The sequence below is a fragment of the Pezoporus wallicus genome, unplaced genomic scaffold (genome assembly GCF_028554395.1).
Source record: "Pezoporus wallicus isolate ANWC-B61680 ecotype Strahan unplaced genomic scaffold, APGP_CSIRO_Pwel_v1 contig_1035, whole genome shotgun sequence".
NCBI classification, from domain to species: domain Eukaryota; kingdom Metazoa; phylum Chordata; class Aves; order Psittaciformes; family Psittacidae; genus Pezoporus; species Pezoporus wallicus.
This window is the reverse complement of record NW_026636811.1, coordinates 1684286-1703971: the sequence shown is the minus strand read 5'-3', so window position 1 is coordinate 1703971 and position 19686 is coordinate 1684286. Positions and strand designations below refer to the sequence as shown.

Sequence of the window (19686 nt, the reverse complement as noted above, 5' to 3'; positions counted from 1 at the left end):
TTCTCCTCAGATTAAAAGGTAATGAGTTAATAAGTGAAGCAAGCTGCCCATCTATTTAAGCTAGAGCCATATCTCCAGTTACCTCGGGGACACTCTGTGGTTCGGTAAGTGGCAAGAGCCCAGCTGCACATGTCCAGGCCGTATGCACTGAAGTAGGACCAGACTCAGAGCTTCTGAAAGGTCTAATCTTCTACTTTGACCTAGCATTTACTGGTAGAACTTGTGATCTTTGACTGAGCAATAACCACAGTGCATATGGCAGAATGTCCCTGCCTATTTCCTTACCAAACTGACATATTTCTTTTAGTGTAATTATCAATTTTGGCAGAAAGACCGCAAGCTAAGAAACCAGTTTCTATTTAAGGTGCTCTAAAGAGTCAATACTCATTATGTATACACACACACACATATATATGTATATATATATATATAAAGCATATGCTCCTTACTACTAGTGTGACTGCATCTTGCTCTGGCTTTCAACTGCTGGATTTGATCAAGCCTTTTCTGCTACATTAAGCAGTTGTCTGTTATGAACTTACACCACATACATAAAAATCACAGACAGTGCATGCAGAGAAACAGGACTTTATAACCTTGGGAAGACAGAAAAGAGACAAGGCCAAAAGGAAATGGCAAAGGACAAAATACAGTGGATGGTGGTGAAAACCACATTCAAGGCCCTCATCTCATGGCCCTGTATATACATTTACTGGGGTACGTTTACTTTCCCCATTTCAGACTAGAAAAATGCTCAAGGAGGAGTCCTTGTTGGTGCTGCCCATCGTTGCCCCAGGTTCCACCACACATGATGCTGCTTCTTCCCACGTGTACTGTGACCCTCAGAGTCGTGCATTTTCTCCACCTTTCTGTAATCAAATGAGTCTTGAAACTCCTACAGGAGAGGTGGTGAACGCTTCTGCCCCAGAACACCCCTCAGCCTAAGTACTGGGTACTCTTCAAAGTCTGCTATGAAGTCCTTTGAGGGAAGCAGGGAAGTCTGTGGCCATCCTTTGGCTCTTTAATTCCTGACTTTAGATCCCATTTAATACCTGAAGCCATCTTCATGCCTTCCCTCCCTTTGTCTCAAACACCTCTGTGAATCAACCTTCACCACAGTACACAGGGGGATGTTATTTAAGCATGTGCCATCTGGTCAAAGGCTGGCATCAAGGTATCGCTGTGCCATTCAAACACAGCCCAAGATTTCATAAGCAAAAACTGAAATACCATGCAGTGCAGTATTACAGATAAGCTGTCCAAGCAAGACCAGATGGCACCACCATGCCAAGGACAACAGACAGATATTAAGTTGTCAGAGTACAAACCAAAGTCAGCCTGAGCTGCTGAGCTCATGCCATCTCTGTGCCTGGTTCCCAGGATCGACAAAGAAGCTGCCCCCTAGGACACTGCAGAAATAGACTCCTGCAAAGGGCACTTGAGCCACTCTCTGTGAGCCACAGGATGTCCCCTGAGGAGGTCAGTGCCATGCAAGGGGATGTGTGAACGGTACATGCGTTAAACAGTACACACATGTGTACAAAACATAAGACCAACTGCACGTGCAACACTCAGCTACTGCTCCATGGTGTGGTTTCTCTACTAGAGTACTATCAGGTTGGGTTGATGGCACTCCTGATTCAGTATTGGGCTGGAGATCATTGAGGACAATTCCTCTGCCTGCTTTCTGGTTTATACTGGTTTATTACTGTGTGTGTGCATGTGTGAGGGGGAAGGACCATGGCAACCATTTTAAGAAACCCCCGATTTTTGCTGCATTCGGTCAAAACAGGAAAGTTGTCCAAAACATTCAGCTGTGACTCGCTGCTGTAGCTTCCACAACGCAACATCCAATTTAATATGTGAGCCTCATAACCAACACATCCAGTGCAATAGTTCACATCAGGTTGAAGAAAAGAAATCCTGCTGGAAGCACAGGCAAGGAGCAGTGTCAATTTTTCATTAACCTACAGCCACTGTCTCTGTAGACTTATAGCTATAAGTAAGATTACTGTTATAATTTCTTCTGGTCCCCAAGGGGAGGGAAAAAAAAAACTTCCCAAAACTTTTAAGGTCATTAACCCCCCTCCTCCTCCCTTTAAATTGGAGGTAGTTTCAGTTTACGTTCATATTTCAAAATCAAATCTCAGCTTCAGCTTCACATCAAAGCAGAAATGTCACTTGCTTTTTTCTACATCTTCCATGAAAGAAGTTCCAGCTTATACATGAGCTGAATGCCAAGTAAATAGATTTTCCTGGGGAACAAAGGCAGCTTTTTTGTTTGTTTTAAACATATGTAAATAGAGTCCCAGGAGCTGAGCTGCCTGTCACTTCAACCAGGTTTACACTCATGTCACTCCATCTGCTTATTTCTGACCGACCTTAGGTCAGCACTGCAGAAGTTCCCCTCCCTTCTCCTCCACACACTTGGTATCAAGGAGCCACTCCAGCCCTTTCCCTCCACTCTCATACCTCAGCAAAGGGGAAACAGCTTCGTATGTATCTCTTTTTCTTTGCTAGTTTCTTCTTTCCTTTTTCAGCTCTAGTTACAGAATCACAATAATGCTCTGGTCCTCTGTCACAGTCACCAACATGGTTCTGAAAAGCTTTCGACAGATCAGATCAGTATCTGACAATATATGGCTACCATCAGTAAGGCATCAGTGCTGTGTTCCTACACACTAGTGTATTAAAGACTGATGTACCTACTGGTTCATGGTAGGGAGAGGCACGGAAGAAACAGGAATGGATTGGTAAGAAAAATGGCACGAGGGCACCATCAGTCTTGAGTTTTCTCTTTCTAGTATCAGGCATTTCAACAGTGGAGAGTTATTTTCCACAGAGCAAGAAGACAACAGACAGGAGCACAGTCCCCTCACAACCTCATCTTCCAGTACTTGCTTTTCTTTGCAAATCAGTGCAAAATTAAGAGCACATAATGCTTGTCGTTTCCAAATGGCTTGGGTTATATCTCAATCTTCAGCACTTGTTTGGGGTGTAATACCAGGTAGCACTGAGGAATGCATCATTTCACAGGCTCCGCATAAGCCACAATTAAGGAAAATCCTCAAGTACATGAGAAACCTCAGTTTTGATTGGTCAAGTCACCATAACTTATTGATAATTCAAATCACTCCAGTATTATTCAGTGTTTTCTTCTCTCTGCTTTTTTCATCTCTTGACAAGTTTACAAAGAAAAGAATGGAGCAGAGCTTAGCTGCATTACATCCAATATGCTGCCTACACAAACGCCAGAGAAGCTAAATGAACCTCAGAACATATGGCACTCTGCTGACAGGGCTCAGAAACTGGTTCTGCATGAGCAACAGGGAACATCTTGAAACACACAAGACATATGTGTTTTAGGAAGAAGATTGAAGTGTTTCATAATAAAACAGGACAAAGTGAAATACAAGTGCTGTATAAAATTTTAATTAAAAACTGGTTTTACCCCTCAACATGAATATACAATATGTTCCCCAGATGGATTTCATATTTAAGTATTATCCAAACCAAAAACGTAAATGAGACAAATAAAGCCTTCAAAAATGGCACAGAGGCTAAAATGTATGTAAACACTAGATGACTGTGGTGAAAACAAGGCAGGCAGGGAAAGCAACCTCTTAGCAAATGTTTACTACTGGAGTACTGAATGAACCAGTTCATACGACTATAGTAACAACACAATTAGCTAACCGCTCAAAAATTCAAGTCAGTGTAACAATACAAATATAAGCATTAGAATTCACCCCCACTCAGCAATGTAAATAGTGCTTTTGTTACTTCAAAGTCTCACAGGTTATTTTACACACTGATTATTCACGGTATACAAATGCATAATTCGCGGCATGCCACGAGAAGCCACTCTCAAGCCACTCTCCAAGCCTTCAGCCTCCCACCCCACCTCTGTGTGAAGCTCTGTCAATGGCATCAGCTCTGCAGGGTTACATAAATGCCTGACCACAGGACAGGGTTTTTGTGCTGTATTCTCAGGATCGGTCAATTCTTATGAACCAAGAGGGATGTTGTTGTGTAACAGCAAACTCCTTTCCCTGAAGGGCTGAGAAGAAGGCTCAGATCACCACTTCTCAGACTGCTAGGTTGGAAGCAATCACCCAGAGCTGAATGGAAATACACATGAAGAAAGAGCACAATCTCCAAACTGATCAAGCAAAGAAAAAGATTACAGTTCCTTTATGTTGTCATCCTGACAAATTATCACTGCACTTCACAGAATTTCTCACTCAAGACAAACAGGGAACAAACTGCAAGTCTTTGGCAAGCCAACACTGGTAACAAAAAGAGCTACAGCTTCATCTTTTAAGGGCTTTGGTTGATGACATTTTGAATTCCATGGAGAAAGCGGTAGAAACCAATGCACAAGTGGGGCTTGTGCTTAGTAGTTCACTAAGTAATAGAAATACTACCTGTTCTTGGTCACTTCCCACCACACTGGTTTATTCATTGAAACCGAAGGGAATTGGGCAAAGACTGGTTCTCTGCTGCTGCCAGAGACCCTCACCTATACCAGACATCATTTGTCAGTGAGGTAGCTTGTCAAGATCATCCACAGAAATATTCCAGCTTCAATTACTTTCACCAGAATCAAGCAGCTAAGTTTCATTGATTTGAAAGTTCCCCCAAATTCCTTTACTACTAACCAAATCTCTTGAGATACTCTCAGCATCCTGATAATGATCACTCCATAACCACTGAAGAAATGAACATCATGGTAGGTCTTCCCATGACCCAGAGATTCTACATTACAAGATTTATACAGTTATGTGACCACTGCTGAAAGGTGAAGAATTTTGTTGCATAGTTCAGCATTTCAGCAAAGACTTTGAAGCTTGAATATCAGGAAGAGTAGATTTAATAAGCTATTCTGTGCACATGGTCTGAAAAGGCAGATTCCTTCCAACTTACTTTCTCTGACAACCCCATGGCACACCACAACAACCTTTTCCACTGTCAAGTTGCACACATCATTGCACCCCTTGCTCCTGGGGAGAAGATGAGAACAAATGATGTGATAGATGTTAATAGCGCTGATTAGTACACACAGCAGACAGCACTGAGACATCAGAATGACAAAAATGATTTGTATTAGAAAAGAAAAGATATCATGAGAACAATCAGTCTGAGTATGATGAACCCAACTTATGCAGGAGACAGAAGCTGAGCGGGATACCAACTGCAAAAATTAGTGCCTAAAAGCACACGTAGTAAAGTACTTCATTATCTTTTTCAGCCGTCTCTTAGACTTAATAGATTTCTATCTTGATAAGATTAACACTTGCTTAATAACTGTCTAATTAAAACATAATAAAACTGGGAAAATTAAAATAAAGCCTCTTTAATAACCTGGAGATGAGATGGGACTTTTCAGCCAGGCTTCCACAAAATAATTTCTGCAACAGTCACCTCAGGATCCCAAAGCACTTCACAGTCATTTAATTAAACTTCAACAGAGCACAAACTCCCCATTTTACAGCTGAGGTAACAATGAGAGAGAGTTTGGAAGACTCTTTAATACTGAGCAGAGCTAAATGTTCTGTTACTTTACCAAAAATATAGATTCCCAACAACTCTAGGTAGATTTCTTTCTCCCCTCACCATTTTGGCAGCCTCTAAAGTAATAGAAAAATACAAGCATGTGGTGCACAATCTAAAGAACAGCTCTCAGCATCTTCCAAGCTGCTCAGATTTGGAGTATAAACACTGCTGCCCATCTACAGAATCACAGAATCAACTAGATTGGAAAAGACCTTTAAGATCCGTCACTTCAGGACTGCCGAGATGCTCCTATGTGTCCCCATTACTCATCTTCTCCTGTGCCTAGTGGACCAATTTAAGTTTCTCCTAGTGGAAAACTTAGATAAGGCAAGTCATTAGAGTCTGACATTTTTGTCTTTAATCCACAATAGGTCAATGACCAAGTTATTTCCAAAGCAACTACCACTCACCACCAAAGGATTTGCATTTCTACCGAACACAAGTAAATAGCTTGTGTAAAGCCACCCCAATATCCTAAACTGTAACAAGTTATTTGTAGGAATGAGGGGAGGGACTAAGTAGGAAGCAGACTGACTTAATTAAAATGAAAGTGATTAAAATACTGCACTGAGTGCATACTGCAAGCAACACTGGATGCTGAATAGCATTTGGTGAGAATACTCATGGGTTATAATAACTTGGGGAGGGCAAGAGAAAGAGACAGACTCTACAGAAAAACACTAATTCCTTCTTAATCTAGCCCATTATTTCTAGATTTGAGTAGGCAGCTTTCCTTTAGGAGGTAAAATGACGGGGGTGGAATTATGCCATCCCACTGTCACTAACAGACCACTTTGTGGATGGCAAAAGATAAGGAATGAGCATAGAAAAGTGCTATTTAAAGATCCACTCAGGAACCTGGAAATTTGCATTTGATAGAAGGGATTTAAATTGTATTAGAAGGCAAGGTGCACTAAACAATTACAGTTTATTACTACGTTGGTTCGCTGCCTGAACCTATACTTATCACATACTGCAGCAGCAAAGGAGCAGCAGTGCTCTGTGCACTTGAGCTGCACGCATATTAATAAGAGGGTTAGCTGAGCAAACAGGGAAGGGGCCAAATGCTTCTGAAAACAAAGTGGCTTGCAGATTTTATGGACAGATCGGAGTAATTTGGGTTTTAAGTCACATTTCAGAGAAAAGTTTTCCATTAACCAAACCAGATTTCCAGCACAGTGCTTGGAAAAGAACACTCTCTGCTGTATCACAGCATACAAGCTGTAGAATGACTCTGACCCAAGAGAGAAGCACATATCCTGCAGCAGCTGATTCAGAAAGACATTATACACACCATCTCCCCTCGCAGCTGGAGAAGGGCCAAAGACACTCACAGTCTATCTGCTTCATTTGTTGTTATGCTGCATACGAATGCTACACTGAGAATATTCACGCTGGTCAACAACTTCTTTTTTAATTCCCATCTAGTTTTCAACTTTGATGAAAAATTTTTCATCTTTGCTGAAAAACTGAAGGTTGCCATATTACCGTATGTTTCCTTTCTTTAGCTAGGGGAATCAAACAGGCATACCCTAGCCATTCCTCTGGAGCTCTCAAAAACACTACACTGTTTTTTCACCATGGCCTCCAACTTCCTTCATCTCCTCTTTTTGTCTTGAATACATGGCAACTTGTGTCCTGACTCATCCATTTAAAAAAACCCAAAGCCTCAGCAGTCAGGCCTTCTAATGCATAGAACAAGGACTAAAATCTGCTGGATTGCAAGGAATGGAAAAGTCATTCTGTCATAGAAGCAGATTATGCCAAAGGCGAGCAGCCAATCTTCAGAAGACTGGAGCTTCTACTAAGCTATGACACTGGGGAGGGAAAACACAGAGAATATTGAATGAAAACTGGGCTACCATAAGAAGAACAGTAAATCCTATGGCTCAAACTTAGGTAACTGCAACAACCTTCATATTTCAGTAGATTCATTTAAGCCAAAAGCTTGGAAAGTATCTCTTAGAATGTGCCCTGCCTATTTAGGATCCATTTGAATATACCTACTCTCCTGAGCAGCAAGGAGAAAGAAACTGTTCCTTTATGGACAAACATGGGGCCACAGGAACAGGCTGATGAATCAATACCAGGTACTGGTAGCACAATACTCCATGGCCACCATGCCTTCAGTGGCACAGCTTGAGTATGTTTTACTTTTCACTTCTGCAAAAAAAGTGCACTACTACTTCATAGAGTGACTCAACACTTATCCATAGCATAGGACTGTGCAACTAATGCCCTTTGAAAGCACTAATGTGCTAAACTGCATCAGGGACAGGAAGTTATCAGTGCTAATCCACTTCAACTGGTTTAACAGTTCCAAAGAATAGAAATGTCTATATGCAAGACACTTCCTCTGAGAGTCCCCATTCCTGAAACAGAAGCACAAAGCCTTTCAACATGCTTTCCCACTAGCATAATTGCTCACCAACTGCTTTCTCAATTCAATTACGTTGTCTCAGCACTAAAGGATGGAAGGCAGAGTAGACCAACTTCTTGTTTATCTAGGCATGCTGGCAGGTTACAGTCATATGTTCTGCCATCTGTGCTGCTAGCTTTATCCTTTATCCAATCATAACAGGTAAAATGGCATTGGTGTAACTGAATCTGTTCTTTCAGACAGAGAAGGAGCCAGAACAGGCATTTGTTTTTTCCCCCCATTCTGAAAGGAAGCAGGAGATGGACACTCTTGCCCTTTTAAAACATTCTGCTTTTCAATACATGGGCAATTTGCCCTGGTCTGCTAATGTGGGATCTGTTCAATGCGAGGCTGTAAAGGTTCCATCTCTGGGGAAAGCATCGAACTGCTGATGAACATTTGGTGGCCTTTAGCAAAAGCGATGCTATTTCTGCCAACAGGATCCCAGCAGACTGGGAAGGACAGGCTCCAGATTAGGTGGGACTGTGATGCAGGAACTTCAGAAGGTCTGCACAGAGTATATGAGGAGTTTGCTGACTAGTTGCAGTCTTCCCCCCACCACACTCTTTTGTTATTCATATTGGTTAAAATTACAAGTATATTGGCAAATACTGTGGCTGCATTCAAGAGAAGCTGGAAGCTCTCAAATGCACAAGGTGTGTGAAGATGACCTTTCTTCGGATACAAAGGCTGCTGGGCTGTGTGAGTTTCTTTTAAAATTTGACAGTATTAGGAAATTTGTGACTAAAGGTGCTTGAGATCACTTTGAAAACAGGTCTACAGGTCAGTATCAGAGTTCTCAAAACTAAATAATCCAAAGCCAATATTCTAGAAAACAATTCCCTTTGTCCCACATGGGATGCTTTTAAGACAACGCTCACATTCACCTTCCTTTTTAGACCCCCTCTCTGAACACTACGATATCCTGCTTTGTCAGCCAAGCCTGTTTATGTCACTAAATAGCTTTAATTATTAAGTAAGAATTGGCTGCAGCAAAAACCTGAGTTAATATCAGACAGCAAGGGCCAGCAGACATATTACTCTTCAAATGTTTTCAAATGAGCCTTCTTTTCATAGTCCCACAGGAGTAACACCATCTTGCTTAACTGTGGATGGGCTTAGTTGCTGTTGTTTTTGTCTGATTTGTTGTTTGGAGGGGGAGGAAGAGAAGGAAGAGCAAGGTGAGGAGCAAAGTTAATAGTTTCCTTTGGCAACCCAGACCAAAACCCCACTTCTTGAAAACCCTGCTCAACCGTAATTACACCTTAAAAATAGAGTACAAATATTTGTTACATAAAAATAGATCTCATAACAAATAAGAACACTACATGCTGTGCATTTCCAGGTGAATTGTTATTAGGAGTGTGGGTTTTTGTCTGAAGCAGTGCCAGCAGCTTTTTGGTACATGTTTCTGTATATTTTCTCAAGACTCTCTTCAAAGATGGCTCTGTGAGGCTTCCCTTTGTATACAGATGCACGATTAGACCAATATTCACCATTATCCAAATGAACAGTAGTGTTCTGCAGCACTGGTGAACTGTCAAAAGAAAGGAGAGAAGAAATAATGAACAAATCAAGACAAGGAATAGGAATCAGAAGCACAAAATCATCAGAAATCACAATGTAGAGCTGCTAAACACAGATTACCTTTCACAAATTGAAATGAAAACTGCACTGCAGCTACTTCTAAGAAATGGGAGCCTCATGTTATTCATACACACAAATTCTCCCCCACTTATCTGAGTGCACTTGATAATACCTCCCAAATAGAAAGCAAATTAATTTTCAAAGAGCATGCAGTAATCTTGCTGTATATTGATAGGCAGCGTGCTAGGTACTAAGCCTATGCAAGAGCAACACAGTAGGATTTTTGTGTCCTTTCAAGGTTAAAATGTAACCACAAGCAGCTATTTCAATATGAAGACAATCTATCAGAGGTATACTAAATTACTGTGGTTGCAGCTGCAAAGTGCTCTATCGGAAGCATCTTGGATTAAGTATTCTCCCAAATACATTATGATATAGTGGCAATCGAATGTTCCTTCCCCACCCCATCTTCTGTGTCACTGTTTTAATATTAAACACAAATAACAGCCTCATATTTCAGCTGCTTTGAGAAATTATTTCCTAGATCTACAAAGTGAAATTTATCTCTGAAAATCATTACAAAACACTGACAGAGCTGAAGCATGTATATTGAAACTTCATGACTATTTAACTTCTCTTAAAACTTTCAAAACAAAGGCTTGTGTCATGTAATGAAACGAGCATTTTCCTGTAATAAAGCATGAAACAAGTAGTTAAAAAAACCATAAGCAGAAAATGGCTACTGAGGTGGTATTTTTCACATTTGCCCAAAGGTTCAGACACTTAAGACATGCAAAAAGTAGGACAGAGTTATCTTCAGCCTTACGTGAATGTTCTCAGTCTGTGAAATGAAACCAGAAATACGAAGCTTACAGTGTCCATCTTTAAGAAATGGATTACATATTGCAGGGAAGCTTTACATTTTCTTACACACATGTAACTTATTAATCTACTACGGTCAAAACAGTAATTAAAACATTGTCCTCAAGTGACATGGTGACACGGACAGTGAGACTGAGTGCGCCCTCAGCAAGTTTGCTGATGACACCAAGCTGTGTGGTTCAGTTGATACGCTGGAGGGAAGGAATGCCATCCAGAGGGACCTTGACACGCTTGTGAGGTGGGCTGATGCCAGCCTCATGAGGTTTAACCATGCCAAGTGCAAGGTCCTACACCTGGGTCGGAGCAATCCCAGGCACAGCTACAGGTTGGGCAGAGAAGAGATTCAGAGCAGCCCTGTGGAGAAGGACTTGGGGGTGTTGGTTGATGAGAAAATGAACATTGAGCCGACTTCAGTGTGCGCTTGCAGGCCAGAAAGCCAACCGTATCCTGGGCTGCATCAAAAGGAGCGTGACCAGCAGGTCGAAGGAGGTGATCCTGCCCCTCTACTCTGCTCTCGTGAGACCTCACCTGGAGTATTGTGTGCAGTTCTGGTGTCCTCAACATAAAAAGGACATAGAACTGTTGGAACAAGTCCAGAGGAGGCCACGAGGATGATCAGGGGACTGGAGCACCTCCCATATGAAGACAGGCTGAGAAAGTTGGGGCTGTTCAGCCTGGAGAAGAGAAGGCTGCGTGGAGACCTCATAGCAAGGGGGTCTATAAAGATGCTGGGGAGGGACTCTTCATTAGGGACTACAGTGATAGGACAAGGGGTAATGGGTTAAAACTTAAACAGGGGAAGTTTAGATTATATATAAGGAAGAAGTTCTTTGCTGTAAGGGTGGTGAGGCACTGGAACGGGTCGTCCAGAGAAGTGGTAAATGCGCCATCCCTGGCAGTGTTCAAGGCCAGGTTGGACAGAGCCCTGGGTGACATGGTTTAGTGTGAGGTGTCCCTGCCCATGGCAGGGGGGTTGGAACTAGATGATCTTAAGGTCCTTTCCAACCCTAACCATTCTATGATTCTATGATTCTAAGTTAACATCAGTAAACACCTGTGACACAACTGAAAGAAACCTTTTGTCAAAGGACTCACAAATATACTTCTATCTAGCTGCATCAAAACACAAAGTTTTCACTTTAAGAAAGGAAAATGGTGAGGGAAGAAGAGGAAGATGTAGGATCAGTTTTCTAAATTCCCATTTCTAAGTTTCCACTGTCCCATGAAAATAAAAGAAGGAATAGCTTTTGCTTTTAGATTTCTATCATTCAAATATTAGGGTGATGCCAACCTATACCATGTAAAACAACAAGATCTCTATGTGGCTCCAATATCATAAAGGAAGGCAGGCCTCTTCCACACTTTTTCAAAAGAGCTCCAACATTTAAAGTCAGTCAACAGCATGAAGCAAACTTAAACCTGTTCATCATCCCGGAGAGGGTGAACTCTACTCACAGTCTGGACACAAAGAACCGACCTACTAAACAGCAAAACTGATAGAAAAGTTATACAGGCCTGTATTAAATGTAGACAAGTCAATACCCACGGGACCCACCAACAACTGAAGTTTCACCTCCTCTTTTCTTCAGTTAGTGTTACCTCACTTGTGATGAAGCATTCTCAGGCCAACAAATAAGCACAGTGCTAGAAGTGGCACTTGTAACTATACAAGAAATAACTCTGACACTCTTTTCCCCGGTATTCATTTCCTGAAGGCAGCCTTGTGCTTGACTTTGACTAAAAGCTTGATCTACATGTAGAGACACTCAAAATCCAACTACTTTAACTGCAGTAAAGGAAAGACTCAAAAACCCAACAGTAACTTTCACAGATTCCTTATTCTGGTACTGACAAAGACTTAGAAAAAACCCATAAGCTTCAGTTTACCTTCCTTTTTTGGAGGGCGGGAGTGCAAGCATTTCCACTAGCCAGACCTTGCACATGAGATACTTAGCACTGGTGTGCAAAAGGATACAGCCAAGCTAGAGAAGAGTCCCTCTGTTGCCTCAACTGGAAACCAGCTGACAACCCAAGCTAAGCAATCTGGGAATTACACTCACAAATTGTATTAACAGCAAGACTTCTTCACGCAACTCCCTGCTCTGAAATACCTGTCATAGGGTTTTGTTCCCTCATACATATCCTTTAAGAGTCACAGTTCTTTTCTGAGTGAATCATGTACTAAATATTTCACAAAACACGGACCTTTTCCTTACTCCCAGTGGTTTTCAATCATCTATCTACTTTACTGCCAACATTTGGTCTACAGTACTGTGTCCTTCTATGAACTTTGTCTCTGTCCTTGTATCCTGTTTATGAGCACTGTGGCAAACACTCAGCAGCCACTTTCCTCGAGTCCTTTCATGTCTCGCCCTTAGTGCTGCTGGCCTCTAAACCCAAGGAGCAGTCTTTTCCCAATCTGAGTGCCACATTTCATATCTCATCACTTCAAGATTCTGCAGTATTAAGGTTTGGGTTTTCTTTTTTCATGGTCTGCAGTTTCAGCATCAACCACAAAATCCCAAAGCTGCCCCAAAACAAAAACTTGCACTTTCTTTCTCACAAACACATCCTACAAAATGTAATTGCAGCAGCTGTCAGGGCCAAGGTTAAGGGAGCAGAAAGGCTACACACAAATTAAAGGAGTGAGCACAGGAATACCAACAACTTCAACGGCAACTTTGCATACATGTGGAAATCTGACTAACTAGATCCCTTGCACAGAGGTGACTACAATTTATAGGAATTGAAAAAAAAGAAGCCAAGAAATCATAAATGAACATCTTAGATCTAACTGATTACAAGTTGAAGTTTGCTACAATACCCCTATTGACTTACTTACCCTCTTTCAAGTATGATTCAGGAAGCCTTTGTTACAAAATATTGCATCACACTTAATTATCAAAATAAACCCTGTTTATTCATATGTCAGGACCTCTCAAATTTAGCACCACAGTTCCAGGACTTCTCTCTTTATATAAAGAAAATCAGAAAATCCAAACTCCAAACAATCCAAATCCATACAATCCAAAAAATGTTTTACATTACTTGGTATTTTTCCTTCAACAAGTACCCAAAACGTTGTACAAAATACTGTGTGCATACATAGAGAACAGCAATATTGATAACTGCTACTAAAGACGTTGTCAAAGTCAATTCAACTGGTGCTTTTAAGTAAAATATTCAAGCAAAACCCTAGTCATAAATGTGAGGAGTACACAGAATAATTAACCTACATAAACTAGGCTTTCAAGATCTCAGGTTTTCAAGATGTCTTCTGAAATATGGCAAGCTGAATCACAAAACCATAGTATATATATTTGCTGTATATTTTGAAGCTGCTTCTCTTTTCCAAATGTGTTTTGGAAAAAAAAAGAAGAAAACAACCAAACAGCCCGAAGCCATATCACTAAATAAACTCCAATTTATTTTTGTACTCCCATAGGTTTAAGAAAAAATAACTAATTAGTTATTTTTAAAGTGACATTTGCTCTCTGGCTGATGAAATCTAAAACATGCTGCCCAAGGATCATTTTTATGACCAAGTCCAGTTCCAAAATGAGTGTTTTATGAAGACTATACTGACACACTGCCAAACAGCATGAAAGGCATAATTATAGTTAACTGCATTCTGCTTTTGGTAGGAGTAACTCCTACGGAAGCTTTTCCCCAGTGCAATATATTACACAGCTCAAAATAGGAAGAGAATTTTTTAGCTAAATTTAAAAGGCAATGTCAGGATTATGACTGTTCTGTCTTGGTCAGAGAAAAACTCCATACCCGTTCTGTTGTTGCCTCATGGATAAGGGTGCTTTAAGTGCAGATTCTCTTGTCTTAGTCAAGCCTCCTTTAGATGAGTTACTCTCATCCTGAAAAAAAAAAAGGAAGAAATCAAATTCTCATTACCTTGGTTTCTGATTACAATGATCTCATTTCAAAAATTCTTTCCATTTAGTAGAAGACTATTAAAGTGCTTACATTTCTTGGGGGAGAAAGGGACAAAGTGTAATGAGCCAAATGCCATTTATGAACACTTTTAATTAAGTTCAGTACAATTCAGCTAATAATTTTAAGGTAATAAACTGAAAAGAATTTTCAGACAATATAGATCTAGAGAACTATGCAGACAGCACAACCTTCAGTAATCCCCAACAAACACATGGGTAAAATGTTATGAAACTGCTCACTGCCTTACTTTTGTTTCTTGCAAAAAAGGGGGGGATGGAACCTAAAACTTATTATTTATTAGTTTTTCTAATGAGCCGTCGTTATCCATTCAATGCATTTTACAGACGGAAGCATTCCACACATCTGAATACTTTGATTCCATATACAAGGTTGAGAACACACTTAGCCAATTAAAAAAAATATCTATGATACACTTAATGACCCTTCAGTGGTATTCTTAGTAGTCACTAGAAAGCAGTCTGATCTTCTAAATGCTACCTAGACATTAATTATGCCATATTTGCCTTCTTACTTAAGTAAGGAAGACAACATTTCATGTGAAGGTAGCCAGTTGCTCACCTGAGGCAGGATGGTAGAAATTCCACCACACAAACACGTTCACTCTACTCTGAAGAGCACTGCTTAGGAGGTGATACTAAGTGTGGCTTTCAGAAGAAGCCAGTTGTTGTAAGGATTAATAAACAAAATCATCTTTCATGCTATAGAAGAAATAACTGGAAACAAAGACTCTGCAGTAAAAATCATCACACAAAACTGAGAGAAAAGAGAATGAATATAGTGGAAGATGGCAGTAAGAAGCAGAGCAAACTGAATGGCAGGTGTATGGATGAGGAAAAACCTAACACAATTTATTGTGGTATAATACGAGGTAATAAGTGTATTTGTAAACAGGAAAGCTCTCTTCCTTCAACAGTCACAGACTATAGAGCACTGAAGAGGAAACGGGGTACAGTGGTAAATAAAACTGCAGCATTTGCCAGAGGCAAATTATGTTGTGGAAAGCAAAAAAAGATGGAAACATTATGGATACTGTCAGAATGTCACAGCAGAAAGCTACAGTGCGGACCCTAAGGAATCTGCAGTAGAGCTCTAGTCACACTAGTTTTATAGAACATTATGGAAACAAAATTTTGGAAAACACAGCTGAATGCTTCTGGGAATAGTTATTTAGCAGAATGAAACAAAATAAGAGATATTTTTTAACCTTTCAAAGTTTGAAGGAGAATCCAGACGGGAGCCAAAATCTACTTGCCACGCTGCCAGTGCACTTCCTTTACTATTCCTTCACTTTCAAGATGACTCATTTACTTCATCCATTAACTGTGCAACAACTCAGCCTAGATTTTGTGCAGTCTGGGGAAGAACAAACCAATCCTGGTGTACTTTCCAGTACTCACTGCAAGTAGGCCTCATTTTCATTTTGTTTTAAGCTGGTCAGCTGCTGTTAGCACAGCTTTCACAAGTTAGCTGTACACAGTCACCAAACACCATGAGACTTCTCTGTAACATCCTCCCGTTCCTTTTGGTTGGTGGAAGAAAATGGAGTAAGAAAAATGGTCCTTTCTCAACACCTTTCTGACCATATTGCTAATTAAAGAATCAAAAATCTTATCCAGTACCCTGATATCTCGATTTTCTTGGGCACAAACACGTTGAGATTTTTCAACAGGAAAGGAAACAGAAAAGCATCATCTCTGATTTTTAATCCCTGTGAGTATTCAGCAAGGGTTTGATTCTGGAAGTGACAAGTTGTGCTAACAGAAAGCCAACAGAAAGTACCATGCTTCAAGAACCTAACAACATGCTTGAAAAATTGTGTGCATCTGTGCAATGTTGCAGTAACAAGTGAATATCTGTATGGTTTAATAATTCTAAAGTAAAATGTTTTAAACGATATAAGTAAGTAAATAGGAAGAAAATGATGGAATTCTCATTTACGCATTATTGTACTTAATGGTCTTTATGACTGTCTGAAGAAACCATGTAATCAGCCATCCAGCTGTCCTAATAAACTAGTAAATCTTTCACCAAAAAGTCATGGTCTGTTGCTCAAGGAAAGTAGTCAAGGACCAGTTGAGATAGTTCAGGCTGTGCAAACTTTCATTACATGTAGGTGCTAGACCATAATGAAATCCAATTTGTTATCTTAAGTTCATTGAAACATCAGAAAAGCATTTGACATGATTTGTACCTATTTTGGAGTAGCTGAGAAACAGAAAAGTGTGATGGGCATCTTCTATTTGAAAGGCAGCAGCTCATAAGATCACAATGTTGGTAGACAAACCCAGGGAGGTAAAGCATGAACTAAATCAGTCTTAGCATGCATGAGAGAAGGGTTTTTGAGTTTAAAACAAAAAGCACAACAACTAAGCTTAAAATGAAGATTGAACAGAAAGAGAAAATAGATTAAGAAAGCATGCAGGCAACACAAAGAGCTGCCTAGGATGGCTGAATTTGGGGAAATAAATAAATAGAGACTTCAGAGCTAAGACTTTTTTCAGTACATCTTGAAGCAGTGGATTGAGACAGCATCCTTCACTCTGCCACGGGTTTACTGTAGTAGGTGGAGTCACTGTGTCCCAGCCAGCAAAGCTCATGTGCCAGTGTGTTACATCTGCTGTTCCTGTGTTGAAGTGTGAGGTGGTGGGGCAGGCTCCCACACTTCTCACTGATAGTAAACTACATCAGAGGGGAAAGGTGGAGAGCTGGGGACAGTAGTAACTTAAAGTTGCAGGACCATTCAAAAGCAGATTTCTATCAACAATCCCTATTTTCTAAGAGGAGAAATTGAAGCAAAAAAAGATGTCTTTCTCCACTTTGGGAGACTCGTATGTCTTCTAACCCATCAATAACATTTGTGTCTTAAGACTGTCAGACAAAACCAGTCATTTCATCAGAGCTCCTAATCTTAATCTTACCTAATCTCACCCTTATATCTTTTTATCTTACCTTTCTTCTACCTCACCTCACACTTAAGACCCTGAGTCCTTTGCAGATGAGCACTACTGTTATTCAGTTTGTACAATGCTTTGGGATTGTGCTGGGTCACAACTGGGCTCCTCAAAATGACAATAGCAAAAATTTTTATCTGTCTAAAACCACACTTCAAAATTCCATCAGTCTCAAGGACAAAATATTCTGATCCTGGGCATAATCTTATTAGATAAAGAGCTCTGCTCACCGAAAGTCATGTAATTAAAGGAAAAAAAGCACACATCTGAAGAATAACATTAGCCCTATAGACAGCTGGATACAAGCAGCTGCTGATGTGCAGCTGCACAACATGTTAAGCCTTGATGTTCTACGGATCTGTAACATATTTTTTTCTTGACTTGGAAGTGGAGAACTATATATATATATATATACATATATATATATATAAGAAAGTTTTTGTTCTTAATAACTCATGAGAGGGTTACCTATAGCAACTACACATAAGCAGGCTACTCAAAATAGTGTGAAACAGTTCAGCTTAGGAACTAGATCCATATTTCTACAATCAAGGCTGCCTCAAAAGGACAATATTAAAATAAAACCAGGACTGCAGGTACAGTTCTCTTCCTCAGCCATCTTGGAGAAAAGAAAGGATTTAGTTTGCAGTCAAACTCACAAATATTAGGCGCTGTCTAGCACTGTGTGTCCTCAAAATATTTTTCACTCTCATGTGGATCTCCTCTCCATTTGCTGGTAAAGGCCAACCAGAGCTAAATCTGGAAGAGGAAAAACAAAGGGAAGAAACATTTCCTTGTTGAAAGCTCAAACATGCTTTTGACTCAGGTTTGTTTGTGGTTTTTTATTCTGCTGTTGTTTTAAATCATGAAGCATGCATTACTTCTTTCTATTTGCAACATATACAATGTTTAGGTTTGTTTCTTTTGCTCCTCTGGGGTACAAGTAAAGAGTGATTTCAAAGCAGTGCACAATACCAACAAAAGATGTGAAACAGAAAATGTTGATGATTTTGTAACTTCAGTAATATTTCTGTAATGTTTGCATTGTCTCTATGGGATAGAAAAGCTATACAGTTATTCGGTTCTCAGTGATCAGGTTTTATTTTCCTCTCTTTAAAGGAAGTATAATACACATCAAATTCTTTTCGGTGGAATAAATCAACAGGAAGATAACCCCAACGAGTGCAAATTGGAAAGCCTATGGAGTAAAAAAAATTGCAAATTCAGAGTCTTTATTTCACAAGATAGAACTGCATTTTAAGTTGCTTTTTTAAATTAAAAACCAGGTAGCTTGCTTGATATGAGTGACTTCAAGCTAACAGCTACTTTGGGATTTTATCCTTCTATGTTTTGCAGCACTTTTTTCCCACTTTTCTAAAACCCAAACCCCTCATAGAATCATAGAATAGTTAGGGTTGGAAAGGACCTTAAGATCATCAAGTTCCAACCCCCACTGCCATAGGCAGGGACACCTCACACTAAACCATGTCATCCAAGGCTCTGTCCAACCTGGCCTTGAACACCGCCAGGAATGGAGCATTCACAACTTCCCTGGGCAACCCATTCCAGTGCCTCACCACCCTCATCTGTTTCAGCAAGTTCAGAAGCTGGCTGAAATTATCCTGGGCTGCATCAAAAGAAGCCTGACCAGCAGATCAAAGGAGATGATCCTGCCCCTCTACTCTACCCCTGTGAGACCCCACTTGGAGTAAGGAAGAAGTTGTTTATTGTGAGGGTGGTGAGGCACTGGAATGGGCTGCCCAGAGAACTGGTAAATGCTCAGTCCCCGGCAGTATTCAAGGCCAGGTTGGACAGAGCCTTGGGTGACATGGTTTAGTGTGAGGTGTCCCTGCCCATGGCAAGGGTTTGGAACTAGATGAAGTTGCTTTCCAACCCAAACCATTCTATGGTTCTATAAAGTTCATAGCAATAGTTATTTTCAGACTGTTAAGGGAGGCAAGTAGGATTTTAAGAATAGGATCATTTACACACTGAGAACCTGACTTTGCACCAGGAAAATAAAAGCTCAGTGTGGTATCACGTTATTACGAATGTGGGTCACCACGTAAGCTGTGAGCTGGCAAGACATATCAGTGCAGTCCGAGTTGGTGGAACAACAGCCAACAGCAGTACTGGGCTGCCATACTCTGGGTGGATTAGGAGCACAAGAAACAGTGATATGCTTTGATAGCTGGCTTCACAAATTTGATGCAGTGGAGAAACATCATAACTCTAAACCCTGAGATTCCACAGTGGGTTCTGGATGGGTTTGTGGGACTGAGACTGCAAGCCCCTCTGCCCTCTTCTCTCCAGTTTATCATA

General features: G+C 40.5%; 1 protein-coding gene across 6 annotated transcripts in view; it reads right to left on the bottom strand.

Annotated features, from left to right (window-relative positions):
- Positions 1 to 3410: 3410 nt before the first annotated feature.
- SPATA6 (spermatogenesis associated 6) overlaps positions 3411 to 19686 on the bottom strand; it is a 47028-nt gene continuing 30752 nt past the window's right edge. For 2 of the 6 annotated variants that reach the window (XR_008971268.1, XR_008971270.1), the window contains exons 11-14: positions 18024 to 18123; positions 14225 to 14313; positions 4927 to 9512; positions 3411 to 4052 (exon numbers count right to left, since the gene is read on the bottom strand). Coding sequence is in view for 2 of the 6 variants with exons in the window: in XM_057401800.1 (XP_057257783.1) it covers positions 9332 to 9512; positions 14225 to 14313; positions 18024 to 18123 (370 nt within the window). In the remaining 4 variants the exon portion in view is untranslated. Of the gene's footprint in view, positions 4053 to 4926; positions 9513 to 14224; positions 14314 to 14971; positions 15019 to 18019; positions 18124 to 19686 lie in introns of those variants that run through there. The other 4 variants (XR_008971269.1, XM_057401800.1, XM_057401801.1 and 1 more) reach the window with 4 other exon arrangements.